A 20,312-nucleotide genomic window follows, 5' to 3' on the forward strand; every position below is an offset into this window, starting at 1 on the left:
ACAGCTAGGTGAGACTGGTTGAAAAAAACACATTCTGGTGATTGCAACTATACATGTCTTTTGATTTGGACAATAAATACAGCTTTTTAAATTAAACTAAAGTCTAATACTGCAGTGCACAAATTTTACATACACCTGAACCAGGAAAGGAAATGTATTTTATTATTGCTGCTGGTTCCTTACTGTAGTAGTAATTTTTGCTTCATGAATGTGAAAAGGTACATAAACATCTCCTTGCTTCATAGCTGCTTTGTTTTTGCTGAAGAACAAAAGTACCAAAACATGATTGCAAAATACTATTTACACTATTCAGCCCCCTTCTCAGAAAAGCAACTATTGAGATAAATCTGATTCCTTGATTCTGGTACTTTTGATACTTAAATCTAGATTACTAGTGTGTTTCTCCTAAAACTTCTGTGGATTTTTGTGACACTGTCTTATTTCTGTCTACATTTGCACTTAGTTTGAGAAGAGAATGCAGTGCAGGTTAGATGCTTATCTTGTAGTTATGCTGTAAAAGAAGAGGCAAGTTTTAAATATTTTTAAGTTCAACCCCCCCCCAGCTGTTCAGTGTCAATTTTTTTAGAAAGTCTCACCCTACTACCAGAGCTTTAGCATCAGTTAATGTGCTCGGTGTAACCTACTGACAACATGTGCCACTGTGGTTTTGCCCAGTAGTCAGAGGTTATCTGAAAAGACAGCTAACAGGTTAATGTTAATGGCCTGTTTCTGGCCTTGGTGACTGTGGAGGCGAGGTGGAGTGGCTCCTGACTTTTGAAGTGAGTTTTAACAAACAAGTTTAGTAAATGTACAATTATACTGGCTTGCCAGAGTCTTTTTGGATTAGAGTGCTTATAGATATATATAAAAGAAGATATTAAGGAACATAATAAAAGTGTAGACTTCAGAAATTCTCTGTGGAGAGAACAACTAATAGACAAGGAAAGAGACTGTGCTGATGGCTTTTTTTAGTTTAGTGATGTTAAAGGCAGGACAAACTTTAAATATGGAAGGGCAAAAAAAGCCCAAATCCAAATGAGTTGACAGATGTCCTTGGTGATTAAATTTCAGCACATGCAGACTGGACTGCCTGCCGAACGCAGCCCAGCTGTAGACAGAGAAGTTAACAGCTATGTTTTTAGCTCAATTCCTTTTCGTAGTAGAAGGATGACTTAGGTGAAGTACTTTATCAGTGAAGATGGTAATATACTAATGTAAGTTATGCTTATCTATAAGCCTCTTAATTTAAAATATACTGTTGCTAATTATAGAAAGGATGCTACTCCAGTTATGTAGTAAGCTTATGTAGAAACACTGACTATAGCTCTTCGCATGAGAGATGGCTAATTTATAATAAGAAGCATTTTTTAGCAGAGTTGCTGCCGGAGAAGCTATAGTAACTACCTATTTATATTAATGTTGAGATGAAGTTTAAAAAAACCCAAAACTAATTGTGAGCTTTAACTTTCTATTAAATTCTTATTCAACAGTGAGGAGCAGCGTACAACTTGTAGACTGCTCAGCCATTAGTGCAGTTCACTGGAACATGTATTAGCTGGGTAGAGCATTGTCTTCTAAAGGTACAATAAATGAGCAGCTTTGCTTTTGTATACTGTGGAATAAGTACTTCTTGCCTGGGTTTCTGCCTGGTAATGTTGCACATGAGGACCCTTAGTTGTACAGCATTTCAGAAACCATAACACATTTTAGATTCCTTTCCAGACTGTTGCTTAAAAGAAAACAATAACAATATAGTCTATTAAGGCTTAGATTCCCATATTTTAGTTTCTCGTGACTTTCTTCCAATGGCTGTTGTGATTTTTCTCCAGCTTTTAATCTCCCCATATCTCACTTTCTGTAGAAAATTTTCCTCTGTGCCCCCATTATGTGCTTCAAGTGCTTTGAAAAAGCATTAATAAACAGCACGTTTCCAGTAGAGACAGAAATACAAATGCCAAGATCTCACAGGAAATCCTGCATACCCCTCTGTTCACCCATAGTAGGATAAGTTGGAAGTGTGAGAGAAAAATAGCTGCTAGGATTGACTGGAAGAAAGGGAGAACCAGGTAATGCTGATTGTAGGAGCTGTGTGTTCTGGAACAGTTTTGGCAGGGCTTTTGGGTTGTGGGTGGGTTTTTTTAATACTTTTGCTCTTTAAATTGCTTCTATCCCACCCAAATTTCTGTTTCGTAGTCGGTGTTTTGTCTGTCCTTTCTGTATGCCCAGCAGTATCTTGCTGGAGTGCCTGCTGCTCGTAAGCTCCTTTGTGAGGATTTTCTGAACTCTGTCCAGAATAGGAATAGAGTTTTTGAAATAGAGGCAACATCTCTTTTCCTTCTGTTTTGTTCACACCTTTTCTTTCTTCCACCTCTCCAGTCATTGTTGTAGCTTTGGGATCTCCTGAAGTAACATGCCCCTGCAGTGCAACAGTGTTTCATCATCCATTATCCTTAGCTCTCAGCTTGACTTCCCCCTTTCCAACTCTGTTTATTTCAGCTGTGCTGCATCGTCAGGATCCTTCCTTTTCCCTGTGTCCAGTTGTGCCTCTCTGCTTCGGATTTACTTCAACGTCTTGCTTAGCTGTTATCTTTATCTTTTAAGCAAGGTTACATGATAACTTCTGAGAGTGACTATTTTAAGCAAATCAAGGCTTAGTGTATTGCCTATTTTTTGGGATGTTCTAGTAAAAATGTGCAAAACAATCCCTTATTCTCTGTGTGTGTTCCTCCATCTTGGAAACTGTTACAGCACACAGGTGAAAGTGAAAATTGTTGAGTGCTGCTAATTGCCACCTAAGGTGGAGGACCTGCCTTCCTGTGGTGCACTGCAGGGAGCTCCTTTTCCTGTCTTCTGAGGTGTGCCCATCTTCACTTCCCTAAAATCACATTCCCTCTAAGTGGGTAACCTCGTGCTCTACAGGTGCTTCAACATTGCCAGACTAATTTCTTACAAGCAGAGGCTTCAAAGCAGTCCTGCCATAGGCATTTGGGACAAGTCTGTATGGTGACACAGTCATCTCGACGTTTCGTGGACTAGTAAATATGTTCTTGATACTTGTACCTCTATACCTGTAGCAAATGGGTGTTCAGTTATTTCCCTTTTGTTGTGCATGAGCTTAAAATATTTCTTCCCATCTGAAGTGTGTTCTTAATCCCAATGGTCTCCTATGTTGTGAAAATATCAAACATACTCTAAAAGGGGAGAAACTTTAAAAATGCTGTTTGCTTCATACGTTTGTCTGATCTCTGTTTGTAGGGCATCTGAGCACCACTCTGTCAGGACAAGGGTTTTTTTGTTATTAGTACAACTGTAAGAGAGCTTTCTAATGTAGTTTAGAGGGGAATGAGCGATTACCAGCAGGTGATTTATGCAGTAATCTGTCATCTTTAGCACTTTTGAATAACCTTATCCATGTTTTACAAATGCAGTGTTGTTCTGGTTTTTAATCTCTCTCCTTTACTGTGTTCCAGTCACAAGATACTTCAGCAAATGTAACTTTTTTGGGAGGTTAGATTTAAATGACAGGTTGAAATAGATTTTTCTGACAAGATAATCCTGTGTCAAAATACTTCATAAATTTTTATTGGAACTTAATTTTGACAAGTTAACTCTTACCTAAAATGTAATGATAGCTAGGAGAACTTGGAATAAGTAAATGAAACTGTTTGTTCCTTTAAAATAAAAAATGAAGGATTTACCAGTTAAGTCTTGTGTAAATTAATAATCTTTCCCATGCTGCAAATTTCGGTCCCTAATGAGGTATCTCTCAGTGAAGAACAGAGTGAACTTTAAGTGAAAAATCCATGTTGTTCCTGTTGAGGGACAATTGGAAACGTGATGAAGGCAGATGGCATGCTATTTGGTTACACCTGTAATCGGCAAAAGCTTGAACAAAAATTAGGTGAAGAATATTTTTGTAATTGACCTTTCAGTGAACTTGCAAAAATTTTTTTCACTTAGTGGATGTTTATGACCTTATTATTTGGATTACTAGATTAACCGATACTGAAATATTATGCCATTTATAGGGTTAATGCATTTGAGAAGGAAATGCATGTGATTGCCCCCTTTTCTCCCCTCCTCCCCATTTTTAACACTACAGAGCATCATTTTGAATTGAAATAGTCCATAATAGTCCTTTTTTTACTTTTCTTTAACAACATGAATGCTAAATTATAGCTGTGCAATTATGTAAACAATGGAAATGCTTCCAGAATGAATACTTCCTTTTAAATTTTCATTTTGTGTAATTGCTGAAAGGTTTGGAACCATAAAACCAAAATTATTTTACACGTTTATCATTCTAAAGGTCAATTATGAAAGAAGTAAAGAAACAACACTGTACGGAATGAGTAAACCAATTTCTATTGCCATCACCATATGTTTTTCTTATTGCTTGTGTTTTTCCAGTTACTGTGTACATAGCATTCAATTAAAGTGATTCATTTACTAGGCTGTAAGCTGCTGAACTGAGTTTACATTTATAGAACAGTGCTTTGAAGGGAAGGAAACAACTTGCCTCTGTTTGAATTACCTGATTTTTGCAATATCACTGATAGGACATATGTTCTCACTTGGTCGCTTTCTCATAAGCCTGAATCTTCTGATAACCTTGCAACGCTACTGAATTGCTGCGTGAAACCATGCTTTTATTGTTATCTGGGTTGTGCGTGAAAGTGTGCTAATTGGGAAACGAGAGAAAAACTGACAAATTTTACCTGTAAGTGCCTTCCTGGGATGTGGTTTCTTTCCTGTCCTTTCTGTTTGGAGTAAGCTCCAGTAGAACGTTATCATCAGGACATCTTCTGCCTCATATTAACTTAAATGAAGTCATTCAAACTATCACAAATTTATATAGAAATGCCTGAGATAAAAGATAGCAGTGGGAACTAATGGAAAGCTAGGCAGAACATGTTTTTGTTTGGGCTCTTATGCACTTGTGCATTGCTAACTTCTAACAGTTGTGTGTATGTTGTGTCACTGCAGCACACAACCTGTGCTGTGAATTTATCAGTTTGAAGCTACGTAACACAAAAGATAATTTGAGGATTGTTTCATTAGCTTTTCAAAATAAATTTTTCAATAATTTTTTCTTTCTGTGAAAAATAATTATTTTTTTTTCTTTTTAGCAGTGGTACATCCCATAAACAGCAAGTAGATCTATGCAGCCACATTCCTATAGCTTTTTAGAATGTGTGTGTTGTCACATTTGTTAAAGTTATTTATGCAGTGCTGTAAAATGACAGGTATTATTAATATGTTAGAGTAACGGTTTTGCAATTACTTTTTTATCCTCATTTTCTAAGTGTTCTATAGAATGGCCATAGTTAAGAGCTGATGAAGCTGGATGATCGTTACAGTGGTATTTAACAGATGGGATTGATGGAGTGAGGACAGGAGTTAACGCAGTTGTTTGTAGCAGGTCTTTGTACTTCCGATGTTCTGTTACCTTTCAGGCCAGGTTAGTGCAGGCTTTTTTATTGTGGCATATGTCAACAGAAGTGTACTCCCATCTGCTGCTCTATAGTTTGATGCCCAATTATTCGGAGACCAAACACATCACAGTACCTGGCTCTGTTCGTAATTACAGGTGCGTTGTGTTGTGAGGAGCCCGGTGCATTAATCAGCCCCTTAATTATAAAAAGGTGGGTCTTTTGTTATGCTCGGAGGGTGAGTTTACCACCCACTTTATGAGCTGCTGCATCCATCTGCTCCGTCTTTTTGAATGTTTGCCTTGACTTATATTGACTTTAAAATGTATCAAAGGAAGTGATTAAAACTAGTTTAAACATTAACTCGAGTGGCATTTTAGCTTATTCAGGAAAGTGAAAGCATTATCTGCTACTATGTTAAAAACTAATATTATTTATTTAAAATATATAACACAGTTATTTCATAAGAAGTTACAAGTTACTGCTGTAAATACTTAGCAGAACACTAAATAGGTTCTGTCCAGGTGTTTTGCAGTGCTTTGAAGAAATACTAGTTGGTGTTAAAGCATATCTTCATACAGATAAAAATGAGTTTGACTATAGTTTCTGATGTAGAAACTGAGCATACGGATGCATTCTGGGACTAAATTTAAGTTCAAGCCTTCTTTAACACATCATAAAACTAGTAAAGATGGACATTGAAAATGGTTTTCCTTTGCAACTTTTCTTTGAAATTTTATTGAGATGAAAAATAATTTTCTGCTCAATATAGAAATAGCTTTATCTAATCCTTCAGCAAATATAATGTTGCAGGTAAGGATTATATAGATTTTGTACCTAATTTTAAACGTGCTGAAACCTTGTGGGAAGGAAATCTTAACTGAAATACATGAACTTTGCTCTGATTTGCAGAGACAGTGAAGAATTGAAACATGTGGAAGGATTAAAGTTGACATGCTCATCTTAAATGTGTTCTGTGTCACAGGGTAATGATAAGAGTAAAGCTGTAGTTGGTGGTCTGTTCTTGCACATACAGTGCTACCTCTTAAAGACAAATAAACCCCTCTTACTTCAAAAGTTCAGCAAAACTCTTTCTTTCCCCAAGGCTTATCTATATTGGCTGTCTTAATTATTTAGAAGAAGAGTGACTTAAAACCTAGTTAGCATAGATGTATCTGTGTTGCTGTGCTGCGTATGATCACTTCTTGTATTTGGCATTGCTGTATTTCTCGACTAGTTCAGAACAGCTCAAAAATCCCGTAAGTGCTAGAGCAGCCTAACAGTAGTAAGCTGCCCTGCTGTCGGCTACTGCCTTGAGCTCCTTCAGGGCAAAGGTGGCAGTCATATATGTCATCTCATGGGTTTTATGGCTACAGAATTTTGAGTAATGTGATTTTAGGAAATACTTCATTTGGTGTGTTGTAATGCTTCATCTTCAGTTGATTAACAGTTTGATTTTTGAATTCAAACAGGAAAACAGTTATGCTTAGATATGAAGGGACATGGATGTTTGTTTGTTTGGGGTTTTTTAAACAGGAATTTAAGAGTACAAATATTACCGAAACACAAAGTGCACTTTTCCTACTAAATGCATCTGCAGCGGAAAGTAGTGATTGTTAGGTGATGGTCATAGAGCTTGTGTGGCTCTGTGAATTATCACCTTGATAAGTGTGGAAGTGATGAATCGTGAAGTTAAATGTTCTCAAACTGTCCCCTTCGGTTTTGGGCTTTTTGGACCTTTTTACTTATTTATTCTTGAACACATAACTTCTCTTTCAGGATATCTTAAATACTGTAATAAAGCACTGCCCACCTTGGTTTTTCTTCCTGGGCTTACCTGGCTTTACGATGCTGATAGGAGACTTCATTACTGCAGCGGCCAGGGTTCTGAGCACAGACATGCTGGAGGTGAGTATGGCAATGCCCAGCGCCCTGTCCCCTGAGAGCGCACGCTTGCTAACGAGGTTCGGATGTCTCTGCTCTAACTCATTAGCGCAATGCGAAGTGGGGCTCTTGGGGCAGATACCATGGCAGCTGATGTGTGAAACTGTGGGATAAGGTGACATACTAGTATTGCAAAGGTGTTTCATCAAAAGGTCAAAGTGTGAGAAATCGTATACTTCCTAATATTGCAGCACACCCATGTGCTAAAAGCAGGACTTGGATTTCAGAATCTCATTAGCTTTTTTCAGTGAGTAAATATTGGAAATATGGAACTCTTTTGGTAATACAGAATTTCTTACTAAATATCAACATAACAGAAATGTGACTCTAAATTATTAAATTAGTGAAGGATAAGTAAAATAGCAGATCAATGACAGGATGCCAAAATAAGGGTAAAGGTCCGGCAATCTTGGGAAAAACAGGAAAGCTTTGTTGTACATGAAGCATCAGTTCAGGGGAGACCTTTCTGTCTGTTTTGCTTTTTTGACACTCGTGTGGCTGAGCAGGTGGCACTGTACAGGGACACAGCCCTCGTGTATTTCAGCAGAACTGAAATGGTGAGCCTAGCCACACTCTTTCCATTGTCCCTCAAAGAGATTACAGCCATTAATTTTCTGACATCTCTTTAAAAAAAAAACCTGATCAGCCTGGTCATTGATCCAGAGCTTAAAGTGCTAATAAGAAACTAATACTCAGCTTTCCATGGAAAACAAACAAACAAACAAAACAAACCATCACCATCTTCCATTTTTCTTACTAGCATAAAACTTGGCGTGCATTACGTTTTCAACATTGCACAATATTATATAGCAGTAATTAATGCATTTATAGCTCATGCAATGTTGCTTTTGATGGTTTTATTGAAGCAGGAATGTCTGTGCATTTTTGTCATGTATACAGTCAGTTTGAGTGCATTGTGCTGTCCTTTGTGTCACATGATCAGCTAATAGTAGTGCTGGATTAGTGCTTAAAACTCTCGTCTATTCTTTAGGTGGTTCTGTATTTTTTTTTACTGACACTGAGTTACTGATAGTTGGATTGTGTAATGATGGAGGAGGTATTAAAAATGTAGAATATGCTTAGGAGCAGGGCCAGGTCCCTGCTGGAGGAGAAGCTTGGCCTCAGAAAAAGATCAGAGCAACACAGCAGCAAAAAGCATGGGCAGACAAGTTAGTCACTGCTTTAATGCAGCTTCTACTGTAACTGTAAAGGAAAAGCTATTGGAACATGTTCTTTGGGACACTTCAAATGTTGCACTGTGAATACAGCACACTTAGTATTTATGGTGATACACACTAGCCTCATAGCTTATTTTCATAACTTTATGAAGTTTGGGCTTTTTATGAATATTTGTTTACTTTTCCTTCACTAGGCTCCCCGTTCAGAAGCTCACACCATCCTTGGTTCTCTTGTTTGCTTTCCAAATATCTACCAAGAAATCCCACTGTTGCGGCCCATTTCAGAAGCCGGTGAGATCATCGCGGGAACTGCAGATGTGAAGGTAAAGTCACATTTCATTAGTAAATCCTTAGGTACCTTAAGATTTTTACTATTCAGTCACTTCATTCTAACTGTATGTTTTTGTTTAAAAAATAAAGACCTTCTACTCAAAACGCCACAGCTGCACACATTGTATGTACTTACTTGATAAGCAGTGCTTTGATTAACATATACCATAAAATTAACAAACCTTAGATACTGCAAATTACATTTTATTTTCAAGGAGACTGAACAGGCTATGACCAAATGCGGTGTTTTCCAGCCAGATCTCTGTCAGGTCAATTCATTAAATGATGTTGGTGGTATTATTTAAAGTGTCTGTTTGTTGTGTCTGTGTCTATTAGCTTCTCCTGTAAGACATGTGGGGTGTGCATAAGGTGAGGGTTTTTTTGCCTTATTGGTGTTATAGTAATATGTTAAGAAAATTCCACTGTTAGAATCATTATCTTATGTGAATGTTTTTTCTCTGAGAATTAATTTCAGTGAGATGCCTTGAGACATGAATTTTTTTGTGGGATGGAAAGCTTTGTAATTTAATAACCTTCACAACAGTAATCTTGTAGGGGAAAAATCAGGCATGCCCTTCCTCAAAGACCTGACAAAGGTGACCTGGAACATGACTTTCAGGTGAAACCTACCCAAATGGTTGCTCTCACACAAGCCTCCGTCGCTTTTTGATAAACCTGAGGCACCAGGATGATCCACTGCATAAAATTAGGTATAGCTGGGGAGAAATCTCCAAATTCCTCATGCGGCCTGAGAAGGTAGAACTAGAGAGAATGCAGACCACTTAGCACACTTAGCTCCCATTCTTGCTTTCTTCATCAGGTCCTGGAAAGTCATTGGAAGTCTGTTAAAACAGTCTTGATTTTGAAAGTGTCTTTTCTGTACTGAAAAATGCACTGTGTTTTTCATAACATGGCTTGCTTAGAACCTAAACACTATAGTTTGTATTATCAAGTGATCACCACTCATTGTTAGTAAATACCCATCAACTCTGAAAACTAATTGATTTCCATCTTGCTGCGTGTACATGATTTTTTAGGTCAATTAGATTTATCCTCAAGGGCCTGTATATTTGAGTTGTAATCAGTAAGTGTTTTTCCCTTGACAAACCAAAATTGGCACGGGGTAAAAATGCTTTAAGAATAGACTGAGAATTAAAATTATTTCACTTGTAACTATGTCAAAATTAAACAACTTTAAATAAAGTAGATGTACAAAAAGGATGCTTATTCTAATTTATTTTATTATTTTAGTGTTACCTCATAAATATTTTATTGAAGAATGCTACAGAGGAACCAAGTGAAGCTGCAAGGTAAAATATTGAGTAAAAGAAATGGCAAAATGGGGAAGTCTTTCTCACTAGTTATTTTTGGTGCTTGTACAGCTGAGTTGCTACTACTGCCTTGTGGTTTGATCCTTTTTAGATGACTTCTTCACTTTAGCCCTATTAAGATGAGGTCCACTCTGCTCCATTAAGGTGTTGACCTGTTGTATGAGAGGGAAAATAGAGGTTACATCTTTGTGCATGTCTGTCTTTTTCTTTTCCCCATGCCCCCTAAATATTCTTCTAAAACTTCTGATAAAAGCACTTTTTCTTTTATAAAAGATGCATAGCCATTTGTGGCCTTGGAGTTTGGATATGTGAAGAACTAATGCAGTGTACGAACCATCCCCAGGTGAAGGAAGCGATCAATGTCATAGGTGTGACACTGAAGGTATTACTATGACAGTCTCTGTAATAAATAAGCATTGTGTAAAAAAGGTATTTTCATTTTAAAAATAATTCCTGATTATACAGAGCACAGTTCGCTGGTTTGTCTTTTCATTGCTTAAAGTACTGACAGGATGCTCCTAACACAGAACTGCTCAGGACTTTTTGCACAGTTTAGTGATACAACATTAGCCATCTTCAAAAAGGTGTCTCCCAGTTCTGAACCTTTGCATATAATTAGTAGCTCACTATCTTCAGTGAGCATAGTTCAGAATATATGCATAGTTGTCCAGTGGGGCCAAGCTGGTATACAAATGTGCACAATATTTGCAAAAACAGTATGTGATTATGTACCTAAAGACCCCTTCCACAATAGACCAAGTTAAGATCGTGTAGATAATGTCAAGCCTGCTGTTTCCTAAAGCTGACAATGTGATTTTGCAACATCAGTATTTTAAAATGTTTGTATAGATCCAAAATAATTGAAAATGTATAAAAACTGAATGCATTGTATTGTATCTGGATATTTTATTTGGCTTTTATTCACCTTTTCTTTTCCAGTTTTCTAATAAACTGGTAGCTCAGGTAGCCTGTGATGTTCTTCAGCTGCTGGTTTCTTACTGGCAAAAGCTTCAGAAGTACGAATCCTCTCTGTCCAGAAAAATTACTGAAGTACGTCAGTTTCTTTTCTATGTTTGTATGGAAATCATATGCAAAATTGTCTTAATTCCTTACTTGAGCTACTATAACTGTGACTTCATCTTAACTTTTTCTTTCCTCTGCAATTATTGTTAAGAGGTGTACTTGCTGTAGTTTTAGGACCAGTGTACTTCTCTCATTTGTAGTGATTTATTTCCAAAATTCAGTAAAACTTTTTGTTTCATTTGGACATTGATTTACAAGGGCAGTTAGATGCTCCTGAGAGAATGTAACCTTTTTCTTACCCTGTTCAAATGAAGTTCATGCTCTTTGTAGCAAAAGAAATAAAACATCTTTCTGAAATTTTGTTTATTTTAATCTAGATCCTTGTGGCCACTATTGCATTTCTTTTGCCAAGTGCTGAATACTCCTCTGTGGAGGCAGATAAAAAGGTACGTCACTGAAAAAAGCGGTCTTCATTCTCTCTTGGTGCTGTTCGAGATGGTTATTAAATGAAGATGCTTTGAACCAGAGTCATATTTTAAACTTTCAAACTCACAGCTTTAACTTTGGATGAATTTAATAGAATATACTTAAATACTGTGGTGCATGTTTTTGTTTAGTTTATAGTTTCACTGCTACTTTGCTTGTTGGATTGGTGTATGGCATTACCCATGAAAATGCTACTGGAGCCAGTGCCTGCTGGTGGTCTTGAAGATCAACATGCATCCAAAGCTCCTTTACTGGACTATATTTACAGAGTGAGTACGAGGAATGAACATGATTTATTTTGCCTCGATGTTTAAAGATCCTTTTCACAGATCCTGTTAGGCACAGAAGCATTTTTATCAAGCTGTAGAAAATCATGAATTCTCACAGTGTAGGCAGAAGTTGTATGGATGAGAAGTCAAGAATGCAAAATGTTAGGATAATAAGATGAAAGATGTAGAACAGAGGATGCTGAAGAGAGAAAGGTAAAATGCTTAAAAAACAAGTCAAGGAAAAGAATCTTTGCAGAAATTATTTGCAGAATTGTTTGAAATGAGCTGTTAAAATACAAAATAAGTCCTGAAGTGAGTTGTTAAGGTACAGAATAAGTGCAGACAAAGTTCAAAACCACTGTGTTTAGATGTTTTTTGTAGCACGTCCTGGCTTTCACAATGTAGAAATTATGGTGGGTCACTTCTTACTGAATGTGTTCAAAGTGAGGACTGCAATGTACACATTATTATTACTTCAGTGTCATGCTTGTCTACTTGCAGGTTCTGCACTGTTGTGTGAATGGCTCCAGCACATATACTCAACAAAGCCATTACGTGCTGAGTCTGGCAGATCTCTCCTCCAGTGATTACGACCCATTTTTGCCACTGGGGAATGTCAAGAGCTCTGAGCCAGCCCAGTGCCACTCCTCCATGGATCTGGGCAACCTGCTCACTGTTGCTGAGGGTAAGAGAGTTCATAGAGCGTGGTGACAACCAGCATGTCAGCATTCAGCAACTAGGAAATAAAGCTTTCCAGGTTACATCTCTTCCTTGAAAATGTGCTTCTCTTTACTGCACATAGCAACTATTCCTTGAAAACTGAGCAGCACCCTTTTTTTGATGAATTTCAGTTGCCTCTGTAATAGGATGTTCAAGTTTGTTGCTGACATGGCTTTTTATGAAGATCACAGGAGAGAGAAAATGACACTAAGGTCCTGTATGGTGAGAAATTTGTACAGAGATAGGTTAGACTGAGAAGCTGATTTTGCCTCTGGTAATACTTACAATTTAGTTTGTAGAATTTAATTCAACAAATAGGCCCCCAAATCAAACTATTTTCAGAAGAGTGCAGCTGCTCTTGAACTTTTCAGTAGAAATGACTCCATTGTCATAATTAATTCGCCTATTCTGAGTGATTTGAGAAGCACATGTACAATTTGGACCAAATTCTACATAAATATGCCATTCCTGCTGATTTCACAATCTACATGTGTCTAAAGTGGAAAGAGATTATTTAGATCTAGGTACATTGTGTTACTAACTTTTTAAAGTCAACTTAAAGGTATGCATCAAAACATAGGAAACAATTTAAGTGATTTATCATAGAGATCATCTTTATTTCAAAAACTTTAAAAAAATAACCTTTAAAATAATGACTGCTCAACTGAATTATGTCAATTGTAAGTAATTTGATGTCTTAATATGCATTAATGTATTTCTACAGAACAATCAAAAGTACAGATGCAATATGAAGTTGTGCAAGAGAATGTTGGATTGACAGTGATGCTTTAAAATAGTATTTTCAGGTTTTGATACTACGCTATTTTTCAGTCCTACAGCTTATTTGCTTGGGTTTTGTTTATGTACATTTAGATTTCACAGAAAGGTTGAAAACCTATTCTACACAGATTTCTTACTGAGCAAGACATGTTGTGAATAGCAGAAAGATAAAGTTACGTGTCAGGTACATTTGTCATTGTAGGTAGAAACAGTTGTTTCCCGTTTTGTATATGTTAGTGCCCTACAAGTTCTTTGATTTGCTTGTTCTTGAAAAAGATTAAATTGGAGATATACTAGTAGGGGATTCAGGAAAAGAACAAAGAGCCTTTTTCATGAGAGGGTCAAGAATTTTGGCTTTTGGGGACTAGCAAAAGGCTGAACAGGGATATACCTTTGTTTAAAAGTGCATTAAAAGGTATAAATACCAAGGAAAGAGGAAAACACTATAAACTAAACAAAAACAGGTTTAAACTGAATATGAACAAAACTTGGAAATTAGAAGGTTTCTGGCTATAAAAGAGGTAATATTCTGGAGTAACATTCCAGTAAGAGAAGTGGGGGCACAACATAAGTCAGAGCACAGTCAGTTTATGAAATAACTGATATATTTGTCCGCACTGAGGGAAACATCTTGGGATCCAGAAGGTCCCCTGTCTGCCTCACACAACAAACTTTTACCATCATGCTGCTAAAGATCAAGAAGCATTGGTTTTTCAGTTGCAACTGTGGTTTACCTTTTTCTTCTTGGGCCTTGTCCCTCTTTTGCTACAATTGCTGTGGGGATGACTGTGGGAGTACAGGCGGTAAGGAGAAACACCTTAACCTGCCAGATATAACCATAGTGACAGCAAGCAGTATGGGATTAGTGTGCAGGACTTTTTGCATATTGTATGGAGACCTGGAAATCACAGTAGGCTAAATGTCAAAGGGCATGTGGTAAAACAAAATAAAAACAGTAGAATTTTTTGGAAAGTGATTGTAAATAGTTTCTAGAACAGAAAGGATTAGGAGGGCAACTAAAGCAAGCTTCTGAAATATAAATTTGTAGATGCTCTTTTTTAATTACCTCTTGCTGCTCTTACTGATCTGTTACCTTTTACTGGTTGTTTTAGAAAAAAGGAGGAGGAATTTAGAATTGATACCTTTAACAGCGCGGATGGTTATGACTCACTTGGTGAATCACCTGAGCCACTACCCCCTCAGTGGAGGCCCTGCCATTCTCCACAGTCTCCTCAGTGAGAACCACGACAACTCCTATGTGGAGTCCTCCGAACTGTCCTCGGAAGTATTCCGGAGTCCCAACCTGCAGCTCTTTGTGTTTAATGACAGTACTCTCATATCTTACCTCCAAATCCCTGCAGAGAAGACGACAGACACTGAGGCAACAGCAACCCCCTCAGATGTAAGGGTAATTGTCAGGGATATCTCAGGGAAGTACTCTTGGGACGGTAGAATATTGTATGGACCTTTGGAGGGCTGTCTTCCACGGCAGAGCGCAACAAATGCGTTTGTGATCTCAGGCAACACTGAGCACCATGTCATTTCCCAGAAGGACATTTCTCAGGTGGAAGAAGGAGAAGATGCTCTCGACCAATTGCTGGAAAAGATTGGTAACACCAGTCCTGAATGCCTTTTACATCCTCAGCGAAAGCTGAATGAGCCATCACCCCCACCCTTTGGTATGAGCTGCGATCAAGAAAATGCGATCACTGAAGCCCTGATGAGGCAGAGTGCTCATGAAAAAGAGCATATATTTAAATGCAGCTCAGACTTCAATATGAAGGTGGCCCGTCAAGAAGAACCACGTCCTGCTGAACCTCAAGCATCTTTTTATTTCTGTCGACTGTTGCTAAATGACTTGGGAATGAACTCCTGGGATAGAAGGTAAGAAGACAGGATTCAGAACATGTACAGTACTCTTCCTCTTCTCACTTCTACCCCCAAATGTGTATACACTTAAGAAAGCAAGAATTATATAGCTGAGTGGTAGTCAGAGCATACTTTTGAATTTTTAGATATACCCGCTTCAGTGATTATTTTAAATAGACATCTGCAGATTGTTTATAATAATAATAATAATAAAATCATTTGAATTATGCTGATTTGATTCCCTTCTCGTGGGTGTTTGAATGAGAAAATACTGCATCTGTACTTTGTTTCATTTTCCTTCAAATATTTTTTTTTTTTTAAATATTTATAGAAAAAGCTTTCATCTTCTTAAGAAAAATTCAAAATTACTGCGAGAACTGAAAAATCTGGATTCCCGCCAATGGTAGGTAATGTTTACTAAACACACCATTGATAAGTTTAGCGTTTCCAAAGAAAGAATAAGTACATCACTAAAACCAAAAATTAATTAAAAATGCATGTACTAGCAATACAAAGATATGTATGGAAAAGGGATCACTTGTTTCTAACATGTTCTGGAGCCTGAATGAACAAGCTATTTTCACTGGCACTATATACATAGAATTCAAGATCAGTAGCAAATTATAAGACACAGCAGCCTCTTTCCTGTTTTCTTTAGCTGAGAGGGAAGAAATTCCAAAATTTTTTGTGACTTTGGCTCAGCTCACACAAAGGACTATTTTCTTCAGGACGATCTCTGTGTCAAGAGCAGTATTTTAAGGGATAGTCTCCATACAACTTCTCTACAGCCAGGTAGTGGCAGAATAGAGTTCTGAGTACTAAGTTTTATTTGCATTACTGGACATGTAGCGATTTTCCCACATCCCAACAATTTTTGTACCACATCCACTCAGCTTGTTTTCAAAGAAGCCAACTGTCACTGTCATTCTTGTAAAACTCAACCCAGGATCTGAAAGTCAATGATGTTTTATTCTTTCTCATATATCATCACCCTATAATTAAAATTCTGTAGGTCAAATTATGCTCCCATTAACACCTGTGCAATCTTACTGTCTTTGGCAAGGTTGCACAGATATAAGTGATTAGCCCTGTAATTGAACTTCATCATCAATTCTTTTGCTGATGCAAGGAAGGAATAGATGTCTCTGCTCTCTGAACTGTGGTGTCTCTGCAGTGTGGTCATGGCAAAAAAAAAAATTGGTGAAAATGTATTTCTGCTACTAAAATTGAGTGATGTATTTGTGTCTATAGAAGTGGACATGTAGAGTTGAACATGGTCACCTGTTCATAGCTTTTGACTGCAGGTGATCTAAAAAAAAATTTTAAGCTAAAACTTCTTTAACTTTTGTTTCTTTTATATTTAATTACAGCCGTGAAACTCATAAGATTGCAGTGTTTTACATTGCGGAAGGACAGGAGGACAAATGTTCAATACTGTCCAATGCAAGGGGAAGCCAGGCATACGAAGATTTTGTTGCTGGACTGGGCTGGGAGGTAATAGTCACAAATTTAGGCAAGCTAACATACTTGATCTGAAGACCTATGAAAATCAGTGTAAGCTGGCTAAAATAGGTAAATGAAAAACAAGCTGCTTATATCACTGCATCTTTTTTAATTCTCAAAAAAAAAAAAAAAGATAAATTTTAATGCACACTAATATTTAGTGGTACTTAAAAGATCGCCTTTTTAGGACAATTCCATAAATCAACATGATACTTCTGGATGAAGTATCCTTACTGTTTCTGATGGACAGGTGGTGCTGCAGTGGACATTTTTGCTTTCTCCATCATTAAGAGCCATAGCATAATTTTACTTTAATTCTAGCTCTTTTTAGCTCTTCACATAGTCAGACCACTTACCCAACCACATGACTGCTTCACAAAGGACAAAAATGTTTGGTTTTAGTTTGCATTGTTGAAATGGTGTGTCAGTAGCATAAATGGCACGAACATTCGTGTTTTTTGGAAATATATAATAGCTGTATTTCATGTTTAAGGATTTAAGTGCACAAGTTGTACAGGGAGAGGCAGCATCCTCTGACTGTTGCAGCTGGGAAAACAACCAAGGTTTTGGACACAGGCTTGTCTTCAGAGAGGCATCTGAATAATCTTCTAGAATAATTTCTTCTAAGGTTTTTCTTTTTGTACAAATCTTCAATTTTGTAGTTTTTATGATTGTTTATATTTTCTCTGCACTTTATGATTGTTTCTTGCGGGTGTATGCTTTGAGTGGGCTGGCTAAGCCATGCATAGCCCTTAGAGCAGCTGCACGTGACAGAATAATTCTGTTTCCTTGCTGTTTGCTGGAAAGAGGGTAAAATAGCCACATAGATGACCACTCAGTACCTAGTTAAGAGATGTTTATTTTTAGTAAACGTCGAGTACAGGAGTGGGAAACAGACAGATCTAACACAAAGATCACAAACCTGTAGGGGAAGGCTTCTCTTTCTCTGGGATGGCTACAGAGTCCTGGAGTGGTAAATTCATCAAGTCTTGATATATAAATTAATACTGATTATTCATCAGTCTTTTCAAATTTCTTCTAATTATGACTTTCAATCAGGTTGATCTTTCAACACACGGTGGTTTTATGGGCGGCCTGCAGCGCAATGGCAGCACAGGGCAAACGGCACCTTATTATGCCACCTCTACTGTGGAAATAATTTTTCATGTGTCTACAAGGATGCCATCAGATTCAGATGATTCACTGACCAAAAAGGTAAATAATTTGCTGTGTATTTCAAAATGTTGTCTGTAGTCTTCAAGTTCTTAAATTAAAGTTTAAACTGAAAACAGATTGTGCTAACTAGTCCTAGCAGGCCATCTTTGCTGTGCCACATGGTGCTCTGCAGCTAGATTATCTGAATTAAATGACATCCAAATTCTGGATTCTGAAACACATTTCCATGGTAGCCTCGAATACCACTATTAGTAATAATATTAGCAGTAATTTCATTTGTATGTTGTCTGCCTGCCAAAACTGTTGTAGTTTGGTAGAACAAAACAACCAAATGCAGAATAATAAAACCTTACAGATGAATTGTCCAGCATGTAGCAGAAAAAAAAAAGAAATGAAAGAGAAGTGACAAGCATAGTACCAAAAGGAGCCAGCTGATATTTAAAGCCATTATCCAGTTATTCACAATTCTGACAAGCAGACTCTGCTTCAAAGATGGCCAGAACCCAGACCAAAATTTTGTTGGTATCAGTACTTAATCATCTGCCTTTCCTAAAAAGGAGTGATTTGAGATTATGGTGCTTGTCAGCTGCTGCTTAAAGTCAAAGAAGATTATAGGTGCATACCAAATCTTTGCCTTTTTAATTAGAATTGGCAACTTGTCCTACATAGGTTGTTAATATGTGTTAATAATGCTACTACAACCATCCGGTCTACCATGTGGTACTATTGTGTTCTGAAATTTATCTATAAATATGTCACTGGGTGATTGTATTTATTGTCCCATTAGTTTCAAAATAACATGTGCTTTGCCTTGAAATAAAAAGGTGGAATTTCTGAGTACCAGTCCTGAAAACTTGACCAGCATTTAATAGTAAAGCTAGATCCTTTTTTTATTGTGATATCTGTCATTAAAAAAAAGTCAACAAAATTACGTGTTTCTCTTCATGTATGCAACTCATTATCTTCATATTGGATTTATGGATTTACATGGCTGTGGAAAAAAATGTTATCTGAGTACTTTAGGATAAAGGAATATGGCTGTGGTACATATTAAGAGGCTGTCTAGTCTCTATCCCTTTACCAAGTAGGACTATCTGTATTTCTCTTGTTCCTCGCCAGTATTTATCTACCTGCTGGTTAAAAACCCCAGTGATGAATGCTTTACAGTTTCCCTAGGCAATGTATTCCTATGGTCCACTTCTTGTACCATGAAAAAATTTCTTGTAGCATCTACTTTGTTTCAATTTAAGCCCACTTATTCTTACCCCACTCCACATGGATATGGAGAACAGCTCATTTTGCAGCAGACTTATTCATGTCTGAGAACTGCTACCATGTCTTTCCGAGTCTTATTTTTCCTACACAAATTGTGGTTGTGTAGTCTTAGCTCCTGAGTTTTATGGAAGTCTAGCAAAAGCGGTGAAATATCATCTAGCTGTTGAGTAAAGAAAGTCTGATAGAGCTACCACAAGGGGAAAAATAGGTTTTAATTGCAAATAGTCTATTGTAGTAATTCCCTTAATTCCCACCCGCATTAGGGATTAACACAGACATTAAGAGTCTGCTTATTCTATTTAATTGTCTTCCCTATGTTTGCTTTAAGAGAATTTCTTCTTTGTGAGGAAGAAAAAGCAAAAGCATTTAGTAGTTGCCAGCCTCCAAGTCTTGAAGTGCTAGAAAACAAGGCCAGCTCCAGTACATATTATCTGCAGAAAATACTGCAAAGTGATTGCTTTAAGACTTTAAAAAAACCCCTTAAATCTGCTATAGGAATGGAACCCTGCAGGGATCAAACTGTGTATTCCTGTAAAGAAAGACAAAGCTCTGAGCAACCTAATGGACCTCAGGAGCTGGCTCTGCTTTAAGCAGTGGGTTGGACCAGATGACTTCCAGAGGTCTTTTTTAACATATAATCTTCCATGGTTCTGTGCTTCTGTACAGAACAGTTTCATTTAATTTGTCACAGCTCTTTTGTAAGCAAGCATGTATTTCTGTGCAAATTACCATAGACTTCTTCACAAATTTTACAAAACTGTAGCTAAGAGTGGAGGCACTGTAAAATTTCTGGAAGATTGATAGTTCTTTAATTCTTTGAAAATGCTTATGGATGAACTAGCCTGCATCTGAAACCAGTGTTTTGAGCGTAAGTTCATATCCACACCATTTCTAAAGACAGTATTAAACATGGTGCAAGAACTCTTATAACTTTGAAAGTGTCAATTTCTTGCAATTTCACTGTGCACCTTAGCTGTGGAGCCAGTATACAGAAAG

The 20,312-nt window shown here is 37.2% G+C and overlaps 1 protein-coding gene across 7 annotated transcripts in view; it reads left to right on the top strand.

The window, feature by feature from the left end:
- Positions 1 to 20,312, top strand: part of RALGAPA2 (Ral GTPase activating protein catalytic subunit alpha 2) — a 135,187-nt gene that overhangs the window by 53,764 nt on the left and 61,111 nt on the right. For all 7 annotated transcript variants that reach the window (XR_012632847.1, XM_074895917.1, XM_074896008.1 and 4 more), the window contains 12 exons: positions 7,212 to 7,340; positions 8,749 to 8,877; positions 10,136 to 10,194; positions 10,489 to 10,597; positions 11,155 to 11,265; positions 11,616 to 11,684; positions 11,856 to 11,993; positions 12,495 to 12,678; positions 14,606 to 15,377; positions 15,694 to 15,765; positions 16,733 to 16,856; positions 17,925 to 18,080. Coding sequence is in view for 6 of the 7 variants with exons in the window: in XM_074895917.1 (XP_074752018.1) it covers positions 7,212 to 7,340; positions 8,749 to 8,877; positions 10,136 to 10,194; positions 10,489 to 10,597; positions 11,155 to 11,265; positions 11,616 to 11,684; positions 11,856 to 11,993; positions 12,495 to 12,678; positions 14,606 to 15,377; positions 15,694 to 15,765; positions 16,733 to 16,856; positions 17,925 to 18,080 (2,052 nt within the window). In the remaining variant the exon portion in view is untranslated. The remainder of the gene's footprint in view (positions 1 to 7,211; positions 7,341 to 8,748; positions 8,878 to 10,135; positions 10,195 to 10,488; positions 10,598 to 11,154; positions 11,266 to 11,615; positions 11,685 to 11,855; positions 11,994 to 12,494; positions 12,679 to 14,605; positions 15,378 to 15,693; positions 15,766 to 16,732; positions 16,857 to 17,924; positions 18,081 to 20,312) is intronic.

Source organism: Athene noctua, chromosome 1 (genome assembly GCF_965140245.1).
Source record: "Athene noctua chromosome 1, bAthNoc1.hap1.1, whole genome shotgun sequence".
Lineage (NCBI taxonomy): Eukaryota > Metazoa > Chordata > Aves > Strigiformes > Strigidae > Athene > Athene noctua.